Source organism: Chelonia mydas, chromosome 1 (assembly GCF_015237465.2).
Source record: "Chelonia mydas isolate rCheMyd1 chromosome 1, rCheMyd1.pri.v2, whole genome shotgun sequence".
Classification (NCBI taxonomy): domain Eukaryota; kingdom Metazoa; phylum Chordata; order Testudines; family Cheloniidae; genus Chelonia; species Chelonia mydas.
Genome location: NC_057849.1, coordinates 219,067,884 through 219,085,466, shown reverse-complemented (window position 1 = coordinate 219,085,466; position 17,583 = coordinate 219,067,884). Strand labels below are relative to the sequence as shown.

General features: G+C 41.3%; 1 protein-coding gene across 7 annotated transcripts in view; it reads left to right on the top strand.

The window, feature by feature from the left end:
• Window positions 1-14,287, top strand: part of VWF (von Willebrand factor) — a 259,168-nt gene extending 244,881 nt beyond the window's left edge. For all 7 annotated transcript variants that reach the window (XM_037913656.2, XM_037913649.2, XM_043529527.1 and 4 more), the window contains 4 exons: window positions 854-982; window positions 2,569-2,608; window positions 10,392-10,489; window positions 13,934-14,287. In XM_037913656.2, the coding sequence (XP_037769584.1) occupies window positions 854-982; window positions 2,569-2,608; window positions 10,392-10,489; window positions 13,934-14,119 (453 nt within the window). In that variant the 3' untranslated portion in view covers window positions 14,120-14,287. The remainder of the gene's footprint in view (window positions 1-853; window positions 983-2,568; window positions 2,609-10,391; window positions 10,490-13,933) is intronic.
• Window positions 14,288-17,583: the final 3,296 nt, after the last annotated feature.

The window sequence follows — 17,583 nt, the reverse complement described above, 5'->3', positions numbered from 1 at the left end:
GTTAGACAGTTAGACAGCAGCTGCAAACACCAATATTTTCAAAGCAATTAGAGATGTGTGAGCCCAAAGATCCCATGTTTTGGATTAAATTCAAACCAATATGAACAAGACAGGAACAAATAAAGGTCAGTACAACATATGAATCCAGCAGAACTGTCCCTGGATTGATGTTTGAATTCAGTTGCCCTGTTGGTTATAGCTTAATACCTGTTCATCATTCATTTCATTAAATGACCAGCAGCTATTGGAAATGGACCTGGGGCACTCCCTTAAACATCAGAGGCTCTTTGCTTGTTAAAAAGCTGGCAGCGTGTCTTAGGAAGAAGCATGTATGTACCTTTTTTCATTAGTTCGTTTAGGTCTAATTTTTGATCTTTTGAGAATCTCCCCAAGGTAACTAAGGTTAAATATTCATATATATGTTTTCCTCAAAAGAGAGAACACAAAGCTACAAACTTAGGGCCAAATCCCCAGGTTTGTTGTTCACATTTTACTCAGTCCTTATTCAGCAAAACTCCCCTTGGAGTCAATGGGAATTTTGCCAGAGTGAGGACTCAGTCAAGGACATCGGTTTTTGGCACTTAATAAGGCTGCAGGGTACGTGCTTTCTCACATGTCTGCAGAGTACCATGCACATTGAGGGCATCATATAAATAAATAATTAAAACTAGAAGGTCTTACTGACACACAAATGTACTTAGCAAAGTTTTCCATATTTTGTAATCCTCCCTGCTGAGGCATATGAGCTGAATGACAATGAAATAATAGAAATAGTCAAACTTTATAGTTTCCTGAAAACTGTGGCCTTCCAGGTTGTTTTTGTGCTAAGCTAACAGCTCTTAAATCTTTACAGCCGAATGAGACAATTCAAGATGGCTGTGACAGTCATTCTTGTAAAGTAAATGAGAAAAGGGAATTTATCTGGGAAAAGCGAATCACTGGCTGCCCTCCATTCGATTCCAGGAGATGTTTGGCTGAAGGAGTAAGTAGTGAAATGGGTCGTGCTTGCATGTTTCCGAATATATTCTGTCATGTTTATGGGGCTTTATATAACTCCTGTATGTGTATTAGGAACGGGTAACCTAAGCTTCCACCTTACGCCTCGGCTAAATTGAACCCAAACCTTTTTTTTAGGTTCAGAAAAGGTTGTTTTTTTTTTTTTTAATTTTAAATAATACATGTCACAGGCTCCTGCATATCCTGGTTTCAGATAGGACTGTAATAAACATGGGAAAGGCTGATCTTCCAGTATTTCCAGCCCATCCAAAGCCAGGAAGTGCTGGGGACCAGAGGGGGAATGCTGATCTCATGATATTCTTAGTCCAGTTTTCAGAGCAAAGAGGTGTGGAGAAGCATCTGATCTTTTGGAGTCTCAGTGGAACTGAACCTCCAAACTTTGCGTTTCATCCATCACTAAAGTGCATGTGTGCATATGATGTAGGGGCAGATGCTGGCTACTCTTGAGTACGAAGATGGGAGGAGAATGCAGACAGCCTTCCCGTTTGCATAGGGAGCAGTCTAAATCCAGGTGCTTGCACTCCCTTAGTGCAATAACATGGGGAGTGGTAGCACGGCTGGACATGCTAGTCGTGTCCCTCCGCACCCAACCCCTTCTGCATTGCTTGATAATTTGAGGGCATCCTTGAATTGGGATGTGGAATGCAAGCTATGTTCTTTTAAAGGCTACAGCAGTTGCTGCTACTGCAGGTTTCTGCCTGCCTGTGTCTCTTTCTTATAACACGGCAGTGGGGAGTGAGGCCACAGGCAAGCCCACCCTTTATAGGGGATTTGTCTCATACGTGCAAAAAGTGAACAGCGATTTTGAGACTCATTATTCAGAAAGATAAAAGTCTTTCATGAAATCTGTACTCCTTTTTGCTGTCACTACTGCACATACCTCCATAAACTGGAGAAGAGATATATAAAGGAAAACTATTTGAAAAATAATGGGATAGGCCCAAAACCATAGGCTGGGAGTGTATTATCTCCCTCTGGTGGTCTCATTTTCAAACCAAAGGGTAATAGTTTGCTTTTTAATTGGAAAGTCCCACTATCCAGCTCTCATTTTTTTAAAATACATTTTCCACATGTATCTTGGACCTAAATATGTTGCTATTCAGCTCCTGACTCTCACAGGTTCAGGTGATTCTCTGAAGCAGGGTCAGAGATCCAGTGGTGGCACTGGCAGCCATTTTAAAGAAACGTAAATGAAAATATAATTACATGTGCCCCACTTTTAACCCTCAGTAACACAGAAAGTCATCAGAGTTATGGCTCCAAAAGTTGGTTTGTACATCTAATGACATTCAGGTGTTATAAGATAATGATGCTCTAAGAGCAACATCAGTTGGTTGTGTGGAAAAACTTAAAAGCTGTTTAATATTCCTGAACTGAAATGATTTCAAATGATAGGAAAATTAGTACTTCTGCAGACTTCTATTATATGTATAACACAGGAACATAGTTCATAACTTCTTATTATAGAGAAACTGAATATAAGTCTGACTATTTTTAGATGTGTGTGTAAATATTGTTTGTGCCTAAACTGGAGCATGTGTTCTCTCTTAGGGTAAAATCGCAAAAATTGACAATACCTGTTGTGAAACATGTAAGTAATTATGCTACAAATGTCTTTCTTTTACAACCTCTCAAAATGTAGTCTACTACATAAGAAGCCGTGTTTTACATTTATGATATGGGTACAGTAAAAGAGAGCTAATTCAAAAAATCCAAACAAATGTCAACACTGATTCACATATTTTTGTGACTAAAATCACCAAGTTTGTATCACTGTGACTTGTGTGGTCATATCATTCATGATTGTTTAGACAACAGCAGGTTATGCCTAGAAAACATTGGCAAATCTCCAAAATTTCACACATTTTAGCGTGAATAATCAGTCATTCCAAAATTTATTATGAATGTTTATTATTCATCATTCATTATTTTCCTGTTGAAACAATTTCAGTAATTTAACCACAGAGCAGGAACAGCTCCACACAAACTGGGTGACCAATCAGTCAACCCGATATTGAATATATAAAGCAAATGTTTTGTGAGCACTCAATAGGCTTAAAATTATTTAGTAAAACAATCCAGTGAAAACTGAAAACTGAATAATAAATATGGAAATCATGATCTGTTCATGAATAATTTAATAATCAGAAAATGAGATAAATTCAGAACAAGCGTGTATTCATAATGCCTAGTTTGACTGGGTCTCAAAATAAACAGTTTTGGCCAATCCTGCAAACCCTTAGTCATGTGATCCTTACATAAATAATGCCATTCATTTCAGTTGGGCTATTCCAGAGGGTAGGGTTTATTTGCACGAATAAGAGTTGCAGGATTGTGCTATTATCCCCAAACTAACCTTTGAATATTCCTATGAACATAAGGGCTTTAAATTTGAAACTTTGCAAATAAATTGGTGAATGATTTGAAGTTATTTTAGCTCTTAACAAAAAGACTTCTTTTTAAGGTCAAAATGTCAGCACTTCGTGTGCCCTCTGTTCTCTCTCTTTTATTTGTTCTGGGCATGTGCTAATAAATAAAAGATGGCAAGCACAGCAGACCATCACTGCACAACCATGGTAATTGCTGTAACAATACACCACTTTGGGGAAGTTAACTCCGAGCATTTGCTTCCATGGCCTGTCTACATATCAGTGAGTTCCGGGTTTAAGAAATAAAAGTCAGGAAGCTATTGGGATAATAGACTATCGCTGAATGGTTCACACAGGTAATTTAGTTAAGAGGGCTTTTATCTACCAGGCTTCAAGCAAGGAATTAATATTGAAAATTGTCTATTAAGCCTTACACATTTCCACATTATATTTAAAAGATTGAGGGAGACTTGTCAGTGGGAAAGGGTTGGGTGTGTGTCAATTTTTATGAATGTGTCAAGATGCTAATTAGATTTTAGAGCTGAAATCTAACAAACTAGATACGTGTTATAGCCAATATAGAATGGAATCCAATAGGATAAGACCTTTTTATTGATTCCAGGGAGCTAGCTTACTAATTTTAACACTGGGTTCTTTTCAGGACACTTGAACACTTTATTAATTCACCCAGAACCAGATTAGTAAACAATCAGCAATTCACCATTCAAGTGTAGACACAGCCAAATTGTGCAAACAATTATTACAGACTAGAGTTGAGGCTCCACAGTTATACCACGGAACAATGCGAATCACCAAGATTTCTCATTACATTTACTGATGACCGTAGAGTCATAGAGTTTAAGGCCAGAAGGGACCACCTGATTATCTAGTCTGAGCCTGTGTATCAAAGGCCACCGACAGCACCCTGCACCCATACACTAAACCCAACAACCGAAATGAGACCAAAGTATTACAGCCCGCAGGAGACTAGACTATTATGTGCCACAGGCAGAGAACAGGAGATGCTCAATTCTTTAGTGCCTAACACATTTAGCACACTTCCAAGGATACCCTTGTCTTTCAGGCATGTTTACGAGTGTGGTCCCTGCTGTTTGAATGGATTGGACCAAAAGGGACAAGTTTAGAATGTCAAAAGCAGTTGCTTAAAATTGTTGTTTTAAACCTCTCTTAGGCCAATGTGCTTGGGCTTACAATGGAGAGCATGCATTAGTTAAAATCAAAAACAGGGTTACTTGGTGTCTCACTAGAGAGTGTAGACGTAATCAAAATAACCTGCTGTTATTTATGTTAAAGAACAGAAAGGGAAATACAATTTTTTAAATGAAATCTCATCACTTTGTCTTATCCTCTTAACCCTGGGATGTGAGGAGAGTCTTTTCCATGACACTGGTCCTGGCATTCATTACACTGGGGGATTCAAATTTGGGGTGAAGACAAACTGATGGGGCAAAACAGATTATCTATGATATTTGATTTACAAGGCAAACAGATGTATAGTTTATAGTTGGGGGTGAAAAGATGGTTTGGATTTCTTGGGGTAACAGGCAGTTTGCCTTATTGACCTTCGAGCTCACAGCAGGTTATTTCTAGTTTGCTTAAATTGCATCTTCCCCACTCATCTCTTGACCCACTCACAAAGTGAAGTAGGAAACTTTTCATTAGAAAATAGGATGTTAACCTTGCCTGGTAACTTTTTGGAGTTCTTTTTAGCTAGCTTGGGAGGAAGAAAGAAGTATTGTCCATATCCAAATTATGAGAGATTCTTGCTTAGGCGATTAACAATGCTCTCATTAGCCATTTTAGTTTCTATTCTTGGGGAGTGGAACTCCCAACTGTAGCTTATCTGTGTGTCCTTAGACAAAGTGTCTCACACAATATGAACCATTTTCTTATTGTCTTCACTTCCTAGGTGGAAACTATTTTGGAATAAACCAAGGTGGATAGCTTTTCTAATTTTTGAGGGCCTGGAGGAATTAATGGTTATTAATCATTCAAGGCATATCTGTTCTCTATATCTCTTACAGACTTTAATTAACAAAGTGGGAAAATATTCTGCACACTGTAAGGAAAATACAAAGAAAAATCTAAGTTCCAAACCATGCTGATGTCCCTACATACGTTTTACAGATGTCAAAAAAATGAATTCACCTCTGTTGGTATAGGGGTTGAAAATTACACCCTTCCGTGCCAGCAGGGGCTACTTTACCCAAGGGAAGGTTCACACCCAGGGAGGGCAGGTGGCATTTGCTCTCAGGCTATCTCTGCCATTAGGTGCTACCAGGTGAGAATGATTTTAAATTCTGACTCTGGTTCCTAAGGAGCATCACCTGTAGAGGGGAAGTACTAAATCAGCTTTGGCCATGCCATCCTCCAACCTGTGCCATCCACTGTTACATTGGCACTGACTAGCTCTGGAGCAAAGCTTGTAGGTTTCTTTCTTCACTGCAGTCTTCTTCCTGGCATATTCTCCACTCCCATGGGCCCTCCACTGGGCAGGAGCCAGCATATCTTACAAGTGAATGAAACCTATTATCTTTGAAATTACATTCTTTCTTACTATGTGAAGCACAGTAAACCAAACCCAATAATCAAAGTGAATTGTGAACAGCATGTTATATTATGAGGTTAACCACCCACAGAGGTATAGTGCTAGTGTTCTTCATTCCCATGTGAGAGACCTGAGTTTGAGCCTCCATCCTGGTCATTTGCTCCCAAGATGGACAAAGTTTGAGAGTGTTTCAGAGACAGCATGCCTGTTTCCACAGGCTGGCATATACAGAGTCCCTCGTGATAGAGAAGAGATGGGAATTGGTTATAATGAATATAAAGGGGCTTATTGATTGAGGCCACTTTACACAGACTGATCCTGTGGTTCTCCCTGACTCTGTAGCTCCCAGGCTCACAAAGGACAACCTAGGGTGACCAGATGTCCCGATTTTATAGGGACAGTCCAGATTTTTGGTCTTTTTCTTTTATAGGCTCCTATTACCCCCCACCCCCATCCCAATTTTTCACATTTGCTGTCTGGTCACCCTAGGACAACCTGTCCTGTCTAGTGTCACCACCAGGTGCTGGCCTGGACAAAGAAGTCATGGAAAGGATTGCTGACTCCCTTCAGGGAAGAGTGCTTTTCCCACTCGGACATGAACCCTCCAGCCAATTAAACATTGGTATTAGAATAATAGGATCATAGAAATATAGGGCTTGAGAAATCATCAAGTCCAGCCCCCTGTTTAGAGACAGGTAAACCTAGATCATCCCTGACAGGTGTTTGTCCAACCTGTTCCACAACTTCCCTTGGAAGCCTATTTCAGAGCTTAACTCTCCTTATAGTTAGAAAGTTTTTCCTAATATCTAACCTAAGTCTCCCTTGCTGCAGATTAAGCCCATTACTTCTTGTCCAACCTTCAGGGGACATGGAGAACCATTGATCATAATCCTCTTTATAACAGCCCTTAACATATTTGAGGCCACTTTATACAGACTGTTATGATTGGAAGGGATTCCCTTCTAGTGGTAAGTGGAAGGAAGGACAGTGACTCTGACATGAGATCTCATTGATGGGATGGGTTAAAGTGAAAAAAAAAATAAAAAAGGAACTGGCCTGAACTTTCTGTTTAGGATGCAGGAGGTCACTTTTCTTACTCTCCCCAAAGACACTAATGACTCCAACTTAATAAGTGCCATCCCAGTTGTCAGTCATTATACAGTAAGTCCCAATATTCCAATGGAACTACAATTATATATTTAAGAGCGGTCTGTATGCAAGATAATAGAAAAATCGCAAACAAGCAGCTTGAGATTTTAAAAACCAACTAAAGGCGTTAGCCACATTGCTCTAATGGAAATTAATTGTGTGGTTAAATGTTCTAGTTGGCTTGGAACATCTGAGCCTGTAAATTTACAGTCAAGATCAGAGAAAAGAAAAGCCATCCTTAGCATTTATAGTAAATGCACTGTATGAATACTAACCCTTCAGTCTTGACAATATATTTACCTTAAACATCATTTACACCAATGGTTCTCAAACTTTTATATTGGTGACCCCTTTTGCATAGAAAGCCTCTGAGTGCAACTCCTCCTTATAAATTAAAAACACTTTTTTATATAGTTAACACCATTATAAATGCTGGAGGCAAAGCGGTGTTTGGGGTGGAGGCTGACAGCTTGCGACCCCCCATGTAAGAACCTTGTGACCCCCTGAGGGGTCGCGACCCCCAGTTTGAGAACCCCTGATTTACACACATTCCCTCACTCCCTCTCTAACACACCTAATTTCAAAAGGAGCTCTATCTCTGGTGATCAGATCTCCTTCACACTACTCAGGCTACTGGCTTTGAGTCAAATGGTAATCTTCCTCTAGTGCACAATTTTCCTTCTTTATCCCATCGCTTTAATTAAATGTCTGTCATGGCCTAACGATTCATCAAAGCCCCCAATGTATAATAAAATAATATGTAGCCTGTTACCTATACCCCAGATAATAGAATAATCAATTTCTTGTGGCTGTAAAGGTTGATATACAGATTGCATAACCTTTCCAGGTCATTCAGCCTATTCAATATAAAAAAAATAACTGTTAAAAAAATAGATTCTGTTCAGTTAAAGGTGCAGATCAAGGTGTTGACTCTGGTCTATATATTGGCCGGGGCACTGGCTGTCTGTGAAGCCATCCTCCCTCTCTGTGGTGTACAAAGGCAACTGAGGTCAGCTTGCGTGAATGGTTCCTTGTCTTCAACACGAGGGAGTTGGTAGCGGAATATTTTCAGGGCTGGGTGCCTTCCACTCTTGTACTTGCTCCCCAACTGCTCCAATAGAGCCTGTTATTATGGGCCTCAGGAAATAGTGCTGGGTTTATCATTTTTCTTAGGCTTTTGCCTGCAGGAGTGAGATGATAGGAAGTGGTGGTGGCCTGGGATATGGTGGTTTGTAGGGAGAGGATGGTCCTTTTCTTTCCACCCCTGAAAGAAGCATAGTTGTGTCTCTGCTATTCATCTTTTTCCCCCCCTTTCTGATCTTGACACTGTCCATTTCATTAAATTATGTACATGTGACTTGACCTCTCTGAAGGGGGTGTGGCTTATGAAATCCAAAATAAATCAACCAATTTGATGTGATTGGCCAATACATCTCTCAGCTGGGAGCAAAGAAACATTGAAGATATGGCGACAGTCTGATGACAGTTATTTTGAAATGGGATGTGTGTCAACCATTGTGACTGTCTGTGTCTGCACTCTGCTTGGACACGTTTTATCAAGCAAAGTGATTAAAGAGCTGAAAGTGAGCTGGCATTTCCAGCCTTGCGGCCAGCAAACACTTTTCACTCTTGTGGAGCTTTTTTCAGATCACTTGTGAAGCGCTAGAAAGGCAGAAAAGCAATAAGGCTGGAAATGTTATCTTGAAAAAGAGATGGGAAGCTGCTTCTTTAGCTGCTGAGAGGACACTTAAGTCAAAGGGAAGTTATATTTCTTTGGTCAATTTGCAGCTGACCAGCTGATCGCAATGTTCTGTCCGAATGAATGATTGTGGAGAGGGACAGTACAGAAAGTAAAATATATATTCTAATTGATAAAGAATCAACCTGAGCGCTAAATAGTAGGCTGTCTCCCAGTCATGGAAGATTCACTTGCTAGCTAGAGTTAAAGTAAGAGTTCATCCTGACACGCAGGAATGGTGCTGTATTAACGCTGCAAATGAAGAACTGCTTCCTGTGTGTAGAAAGGCCACTTAGAAGCGAATTACCTCCTTTGCACATTGTTAGCTGGCATGGGAAAATGAATAAAGTGGTTGGGCCAAATTATCTTATCATATGTATAAAATCCAGATCTGTACAGGGCTGGTGGGAGGGAAAAGAGAACTGCTATCCCGTAATGACCACAGCCTACGGGCTGCAGTAGCCCTGCTTCATGGAACCAATCAACAGCACTCTGGCTCCTCCCTAAGCCTAACAGCATCCCACCGACAAACACGCTCTGCAGATCTAGTGCTGTATTGCCTTTTATGTGGATTCTTCGTGAGGTGGAGAGGGGGGACAGTCAGTATTTATCCTCTAGTGTCAAGAGCACCAAACGGCAGTTGCTCAGGGTGGAATCCTGTCCCCATTAAAATCAATGGCAAAACTTCCATTGACTGAAGTCAGGCTTTTACCCTCCAAGTCCAGCAATGGGAATGGAGAATTTAACCCCATTATTTTCATGCTGCAAAATTGAACATACATCTCAGAGTAAATTTCCATAGGAAATAACCCTGTCAGTCCGTTTTGAAAGTTGGTGCTGACAAGGGGAAGTTTCAATCCAAAAGTCATTTCTGATGTTCATTTCTTGACACCCCTTGGAATTGCACCTTCTTATGCCAGTGATGCTAAACATTGCACAGTGTTTATTTCAGTGGAAGAAGGTGATCCCTTTCTGCAGTATATTCCCTGACTCTTGAACTTGAGAGCCAATCCAGATTGACAACTAATGACTTAACCAGTTGTGAGTTAATGGGAAAGGGGTGTGCTTTACTGGTTGTAACTTATTATGGGCCGGTCTAGACTTAAAACGGTGCAGTAGCGTAACTGCACATCTTTTATTTGTTAACAATAATCCATCAAGAATCCTATTTGGGAAAAAAATAACAAGACATAGATTTATAATAAATATTATTCAATGGAACAAGGGCCAGACGAGGTACTATCCTGGGGCTTTAACATATTGCTGGTCATTCAGCAAGGCATTCTTTTACTGTTGTTGTTTCTGATTGGTTTATGCAGGAACTCAGCGGTATTCTATGGAATTTTAAGGCTGCAGTACGGTATATTCACAGTACCCTGTGTTAATTACCACATGGAAACATATCTACTTCTTTTACGAGGGGTCTTGCTAATAATGGCATATGGCCAATGGCAAGTTTTGTGTGTACTAAACAGAGAATGGTGCCAGAATGTTTTTTTTAAAAAGTCTTCAACCATTGGCAGATTCCCCTTCTTTCTTGACTTGGTAGGTATAGAAGCAGAATGCAGACAAGTAAGTTCCAGGCTGACGTATCTGAATATCAATGGCTGTGAGGCTGTAGATGGAGTGCTTATTTTCCAGTGTGAGGTAAGAAAAATCTATTTTCATTTTGTCAGTACAGAACTGTGGCAAAACACGACACACTTTCAAAGGGAGTGGTTTGCTACATTTTTGCATAGTAGGAAATCACAGTGCTATTTCCCTCCTCTTGCTAGGTAAAGGTATGACTCTTTCAGGTATTCAGCCCTTGCTGCTCAAAGCCAAGGTAAATGGCCTTTGCACAGGGTATCTCAACAAGGTTTGTTGAAGGGAATTAATTTGCTTCTCTATTCCACCCAAGGGCAAGTCACTGGCTCTTCACTAGTTCCCATTCCACTCAATAGAATGGAACATTGACTTCTGTCTCTGCACCAGTTATGCAGGAGTTTCAGCTGTGTACATTTGATTCCATTTAGTCTAACCTGATTTTCCCCCTGTTTGGGGCTGATAAGAAAACCCACTTCAGAACACACAGAAGCTCCATTCATGTTGCTTCTAGTTCCTGGAGAGACATGTGGGTATTAAATTGCCCTGCTGGGATCTTCTGCACTTAAATGAATTTCACCCTTAATTTTAAGGGGCCCAGTTTTCAAATCTGTGACCCTAAGGTTAGGCACATAAATCCCCCTCTAGACTCCTAAGTCAACACATCAATTCCTAAATAAGTATTTAGGTGTCTAACATGTAAGCACCCAGGTTTAAAAACTGAGCTCTGTAGGATTTGATGTGACTTCAGTATTTGAGCCCACACACTGTGCTCTTATGTTCCACATATCCCATCAATTTCCATAATTTGAACAAAAGTGTAATGCCACGGGATTCTCCTCCCCATCACTCCGCTCATGTAATACAGCAGATACAATCTGAAACAGGAGCAGAACATTCCTTCCAGATGTTCCCTTCTATCTTTGATAGATGGCACTGGGAAACAAATGAGAAGCTCGGTTCCCAGGCTGGCTGCAACAGAATAACTTCCCATTCTGTTTTTATTATGCCTGAATTTTTCCTTTAAACCCCACTGGGATTAGGGAGGGTAATTTCTTTTATCACCTTCTCATAGGGATAATTTCTTTGACTGCTGTAGTTGCCAAACGGAGCAAGTTTCTCCTTTCTGTGACCAGCTGGAAAGGGGTGGAGTTGGGTGCAGTGACTCGGGACCAGGTGCCCCAGAGTCTTCAAGGTTCTCAAACCGTAAAACCCTTAAGGGAAGAGGACATTTCAACAGTTCAGAAATGCTGTCCAATACTAGCTTAACTCCAAAATAAGAAAACTGCTGCATTATCATCTCTGTCCGCTAAGTCAGTGGCTATTTGGGTCTTGTGGCTATGAAAGATCCAGGGCAGATTTCCTAGTGTGAAGATTTTAATTCAGAAAACTGGTCATATTTTATTTTGGGTAAACACGTGGGCCCAGAAAAATGGACTTAAGCATTGTGATGCTCAGTGTCACAAAAGCTAACTTTTAGGTGCCTAGAAAAATCACAGGAACAACACTGATCCATAAAGCCTGAGTTAGGTGCCTCGGCTCCTATACAATACATGGGGAGAGATAGGTACCTTAGAACGTGATCCACAAAGCCTGCAAACTAGGTGGGGAGCTGCCTAAGCTAGCCTATGGGAGACACCAATGACAAGGGTGTATGCTAAGCTCCATCCCTCTCTTGGAGATTAGTGCCTAAGTCTGGGCTGCAGGGAGGCACCTGTTTCTGTTTATGATTCACAACCAGGGAAGACAGGCATTCTGCCAACTAAGTCATGTGCAGGTGTGCTCAGAGGCTGCCTATCAGATCAATTGGAATTGGGTAACGCATTTATGAGCTCTGCTCCTAAAACCTCTTGTTATTGGTAGAGCAGAATCACTGTTGCTTTTCATCTCAGAAATGCTAGCAAGTGATCCTTACAAACCTGTACATTAAGACCTATACAGTGATTTAGAAAAGTACAAGCTACAATGTAAATTGTTATTGTGCCTGTAGCCCTTCCTGAGGGAAACCTACCATTGATTTGATTGCACATAAGGACTGAGGAAAACTAAAGTGAAGACTACAGAGTTTGGGCTGTTTATGATTATTTTGGTTTGTTTTTACATATTGTAAATAATAGAGAAACAGAACATGGATAAAGAAAAGGAGGACTTGTGGCACCTTAGAGACTAACCAATTTATTTGAGCATGAGCTTTCGTGAGCTACAGCTCACTTCATCGGATGCATACTGTGGAAACTGCAGAAGACATTATATGCACAGAGACCATGAAACAATACCTCCTCCCACCCCACTCTCCTGCATGGATAGCTGCTAATGTACAAAATATTGGTCTGATACAACATGATCTGTATACATTAGGGAAACAGGCAGAAGAATAAAATGTAACAAGGATAAGCACGAATGGCTGCACAAGTACTTGTTAGAAATCAAAGAGACGTATTCAGTTTGTGGGTTTTTTCATTATGTTTGTGATAAATGCAATTGAGTTGTGTAGAAACAGTATTGTACAGATGGAATCAAAGAAATATTTTTTCCTCTTTATGCAGCACTGGTAAAACTGAATACTGTGTAGAGGTGGCTGGAGAATTTTTTTCCAGAAAATTGTGATGAAAATAGAAAATAAAAAATAATTTATAAAAATTTTCATTGGATAATTTTGACTTTATAAAAAAAAAACAGAAACATTTTCATTTTTTTGACAAAAAGTCAAAATTCAACAACAGAAAACCAAAATTGTTTGGCCAAAAATGGCTGAAAACCAATCCTTGATTTCCCACCCAGAAACCAAGAGCTTTTGTGGAAAAATCTGACACTTTCCTTAAATATTTTCATTTAGTCAAACAAATTTAAAACAGCTGCAATACTGTGTACAGTCTGAGTTGCTGTAGTAGAAAACAGATATAGAGAAACTGGAAAAATGTGGAAAAGGAACTAACGCATTTGGAGAGAACGGTGTGAGGGAAGCAATGAAGGTGATTAGGGTGCAGGGCAACAGGAGTTATGGATGCTCTAGAAATAAATGAATCAGAAGTAAGATGCCTCTGGCCTGTCTTGTACTTTGAAGTCCACAATCCCCTGTTAGATCAGGCTTAACACAGTTCTTTTCGACTGTTGTAATAATGCTGCCCAAAGCCCCACTACTATTGTTTCCTATTGTTATCTGGGACTGTCAAACTTACCACAATATTGTAAACATTCTAGGATATTTTAGTGAATGAGCTTGTTTGTGTGACATTAACTGTTGCTCAGGATTACCTTACGTGTGTAAACATGTCAAGGGAGATGGGAAATAATATTTTGGCATTTGGCTGAAAACATGAAGCATGAGACCAACAACCAATGAAGACTAATCAAATGAATCCATTCCAAAGTCCTGGCAAAAACTTCCATTCGCTTCCTTGGGGTTGCTTGGATAAAACGGAGAGCAGATTTTGGACCTTTATCAGAAATCTGTGGAGTAAAATATCATTTGGCAAGATTCAAACTTTGTATCTGTTTCACTTTCAGGGCAAATGCAGAAGCAAAACTAAGTACTCTATTGAAATGAATAGACTTGAAGATGAGTGCACCTGTTGTTCAGCTACTCAGACAGTTCCGGTGAACGTCCCCCTGCGCTGTGCCAATGGCACAGTGGTGCAGCATGAAGTACCCTCCGCAGTGGAGTGCGAGTGTTTCTCTCGTCAATGTACATAGTAAACCTTTCCAGAAGCTGCTTCATTTAACCTTTATTTTTAATGGCCAAGGAATTTACCATGCAAATCTCACTTTCTTTATTTAGACTGTTTTCTTCCAAAGGATTCTGTCCGTTGCACTCATTGTATCAACATACCAAACAATAAAAGTAAAGCTTATTTAAGAGCATTTTTTGACTGTTTTACTTGGGCTGCTGTGACCTGTACTGTGTCCCTTGTTCCAAGGGATGTCACTCATTTAAGATCAAAGTTACCTCTGTTCTACATAAATTTGGTTTCCCCTCATTTTTATCACTGAATATTATTTACCTCAAAAGAAAGAAAATGAACATGAAAATATGAACCAGAGGTTACGGCAGGAGTTATTTACACCGAAGGAATGAATCCCATGATAATCCCATGATATGAATCCCATGGTATTTCAGGTTTCCTGACCAAATAATTTATTTGTTTCCCTCATATTGGGTCTTTGCCACACATTGTGTCCCACTTTTAGGCCTCAGCAGCTTGAAAGGTATGATGGGATACCTCAGAGAGAAAGATGATAATGTTCTCAGCAAACTGAAACATAGCTGACTATGACTCAGTCAGTCAAGTATCACTTTGCAATGTGTCTACAAATGAATGCTAAAGAGACTCCTTAGTGCTGGTGGAAGGTGCTGATTGACATCCTTGAAGTTCTCTATTTATTCATAGGCAGTGCAAGCGTCCATTATTCCAGAGATAGACTGATTCTGGTGATGGGATCCTCTGCTCCAATTCCAAATCAATTCACATTGATCCTCTAGATCTGTCTTTGCCCCCCCACAAATCCATCACTGGTGTTTCCTATCCAAAAGATAACTACAAAGCATTACCCCATAGTAGTCCTGGTTTCCCTAATCGAAAAAGCCCCCAACTTCCTTGTGAGTCAACCATCATATACATTTTTTGTCAAGTCTGCTTGTCTCAAGATCTATTCCCTGAATGGCAAAGCTTTCCTTGTCCTGTCCTGTGTTCACCAATATACATGCTGGTTAGCATATAAATATGTACCATGCTAATAATATGTATTATCCACATCACATCTATCTATTATATATTAGATAGATATGGTGTAGGCCAATTATGGTGTAGTTAATGTATGCCTATATATATTGTGATACAACATGGCCAGGGAGCAGAGGGAGAATGGTCTTATTGGGTGCTGGGAAGTGGGTGGGCGTAAATCCTAAAATCATTAAGGTGTGGTTCCCTGTAGACTAGGGAAGATTACTACAGGTTAATTGGAGCATCTGTAGCCAATTAAGGTCCTGTCAGGAACCTAATAACAAAAACCCCCTGCTTCAGGAAGATGGGGGGAGGGAGAGCTGGAGTCGTGTTGCTGAGAACTGAAAGACTGGAGAACCAGAGGAAGGGAGACTCCCTCCCCCAGTGTCAAGGACTGAGGGTAACCCTACCCAAGGGGGAAGAGGGTAAGAAACCCACAGGGGCTGGGGCTCAGAGTGAGGAGCAAACCCAGACCCCTTCCCTCCTCTACCACCTTCCCAGGCCACTAGCAGGGCCCTTGGTGTCCCAAGAACAGAGGCAAAGGGTGATGTCCTAGCCCCCCTACCAAGAAAAACATGGGGCCCACCATACCAACACTGGCCATTGTGTGTGTGTGAGTGCGTTGTTACACAGATAAAACTACACAGGATCGTCTCAGGACAGGACAAGATGTCATGTTTATTATAATATCACCATTTGATTTATGACCAATAACTCACACACACACACACACACACAAAATGTTCTGAAGCTGCTAGATAGTTACCAGTCCTGAATGTAGCTTGAGTCTGTGGCTTGATTTCACAGCTTGGGATCGTAGTTCGTGGTGGCTAACTGGCTAGGAAAGCCGGGCACAAGGAAGAGCTGGGTCTCTGTTGGGCACACACCGATGCCCCTTGATGTTGGCAGTAGAACGTTACCCTCCGAAATCTTCCATCTCACCCATCCTTTTTGTAGGCTTTAGTTTGAATCCAGAGTCTATAGGTCTTGCTGTGTCACACTGCCTCTGGGTTCGGTGTGATTGATCACCTGTCAGTTGCAGACATGACTTTCAGCCTGGGACCTGGCTTTGATGTTTCTTCAGTTGTACTTTTGTTCTTTTCTTTTTAGGGTGGACTCTTCTTGCTTTGTCAGGGCTGTTGTCTGCATCTTCAGCCGTTGGTGTTTACACTTTATTTCATCAGGACAGGCTGGGGCTGGAGGTTTATTCCCTCATCCATACATACCCCATTCATACATCTAAAGTACACAAATAAGATTACATCAGGGTTTTGCCAAATGAAGGTTGCAGCAGGGTTTACAAAATGGAGTGAGCATTTTAAAATGGAGTTTAAGTTACAATATGGACAAGTGTAATGAATGGCAAACAGTGAGCAGAAGTTATAAGTGTTGAAACAGTGTAAGTTTCAGTGATTTAAGCAGCAATTGGATTGAAAGTGAAACTCAATTAGCCAGTTATTGGGGTAACTGGTTTTATAAATGAATGTTTCATTCATAAAACTTTGTTTATGAAGTTATACTAATAAAGTGAACAATTAAAAACAATTTCATTGATCAGGTCTACATTGTATGCGTATATAGGCATGCATTATAGGGGTGTGTGTGTATACATATATATATACACACACACACAATATTTGTACTTCATCTTATTGATGCTTAATGCATGTAACAGTGATATGGCCTAAACTGGCCTACATCATAATCCTGTTCACTTATGTTAAGTATCCCATAACTCACATTTGCAGAAGTAAGCATTTGGCATAAGTGGATAGAAAAGTTGTCAAAATCAAGACACATACATACATACATACATACATACAATGTCTTAACACGGGCAGGCAAACTTTTTGCCCTGAGGGCCACATCGGGTTTCTGAAATTGTACGGAGGGCCGGTTAGGGGAGTCTGTGCCTCCCCAAACAGCCAGGCGTACCCCCGCCTTGCGTCTCACCCCCTGATGGCCCCCCCTGGGACTCCTGCCCTATCCAAACCCTCCTGTCCCCTGATAGGCCCCCCTGGGACCCCTGCCCCATCCACCCCTCCCTGTCCCATGACTGACCCCAGCCGCCCCATCCAGCCCCTCCTCTCATTCCTGACTGCCCCACTGGGACCCCTGTCCCATCCAACTACCACTTCTCCCTGACCGTCCTCCCTGGAACCCCTGCCTCTGACTGCCCCCTGCCGCCCCATCCAACCCCCCCCCCTTCCTGACTGCTCCCCCGGGACCCCTGCCCCCATTCAACCCCCATGTTCCCCACCCTCTGACCGTTCCGGCCCCTGACCACCACCCCGAACTCCCCTGCCCTCTATCCAATCCCCCTGGCTCCTTACCGCGCTGCCTGGAGGACCGGTGGCTGGCGGCGCTACAGCCACGCCGCCCAGAGGACCAGGACAGGCCGCTGTGCCGTCCGGCTGGAGCCAGCCTCACCGCTGC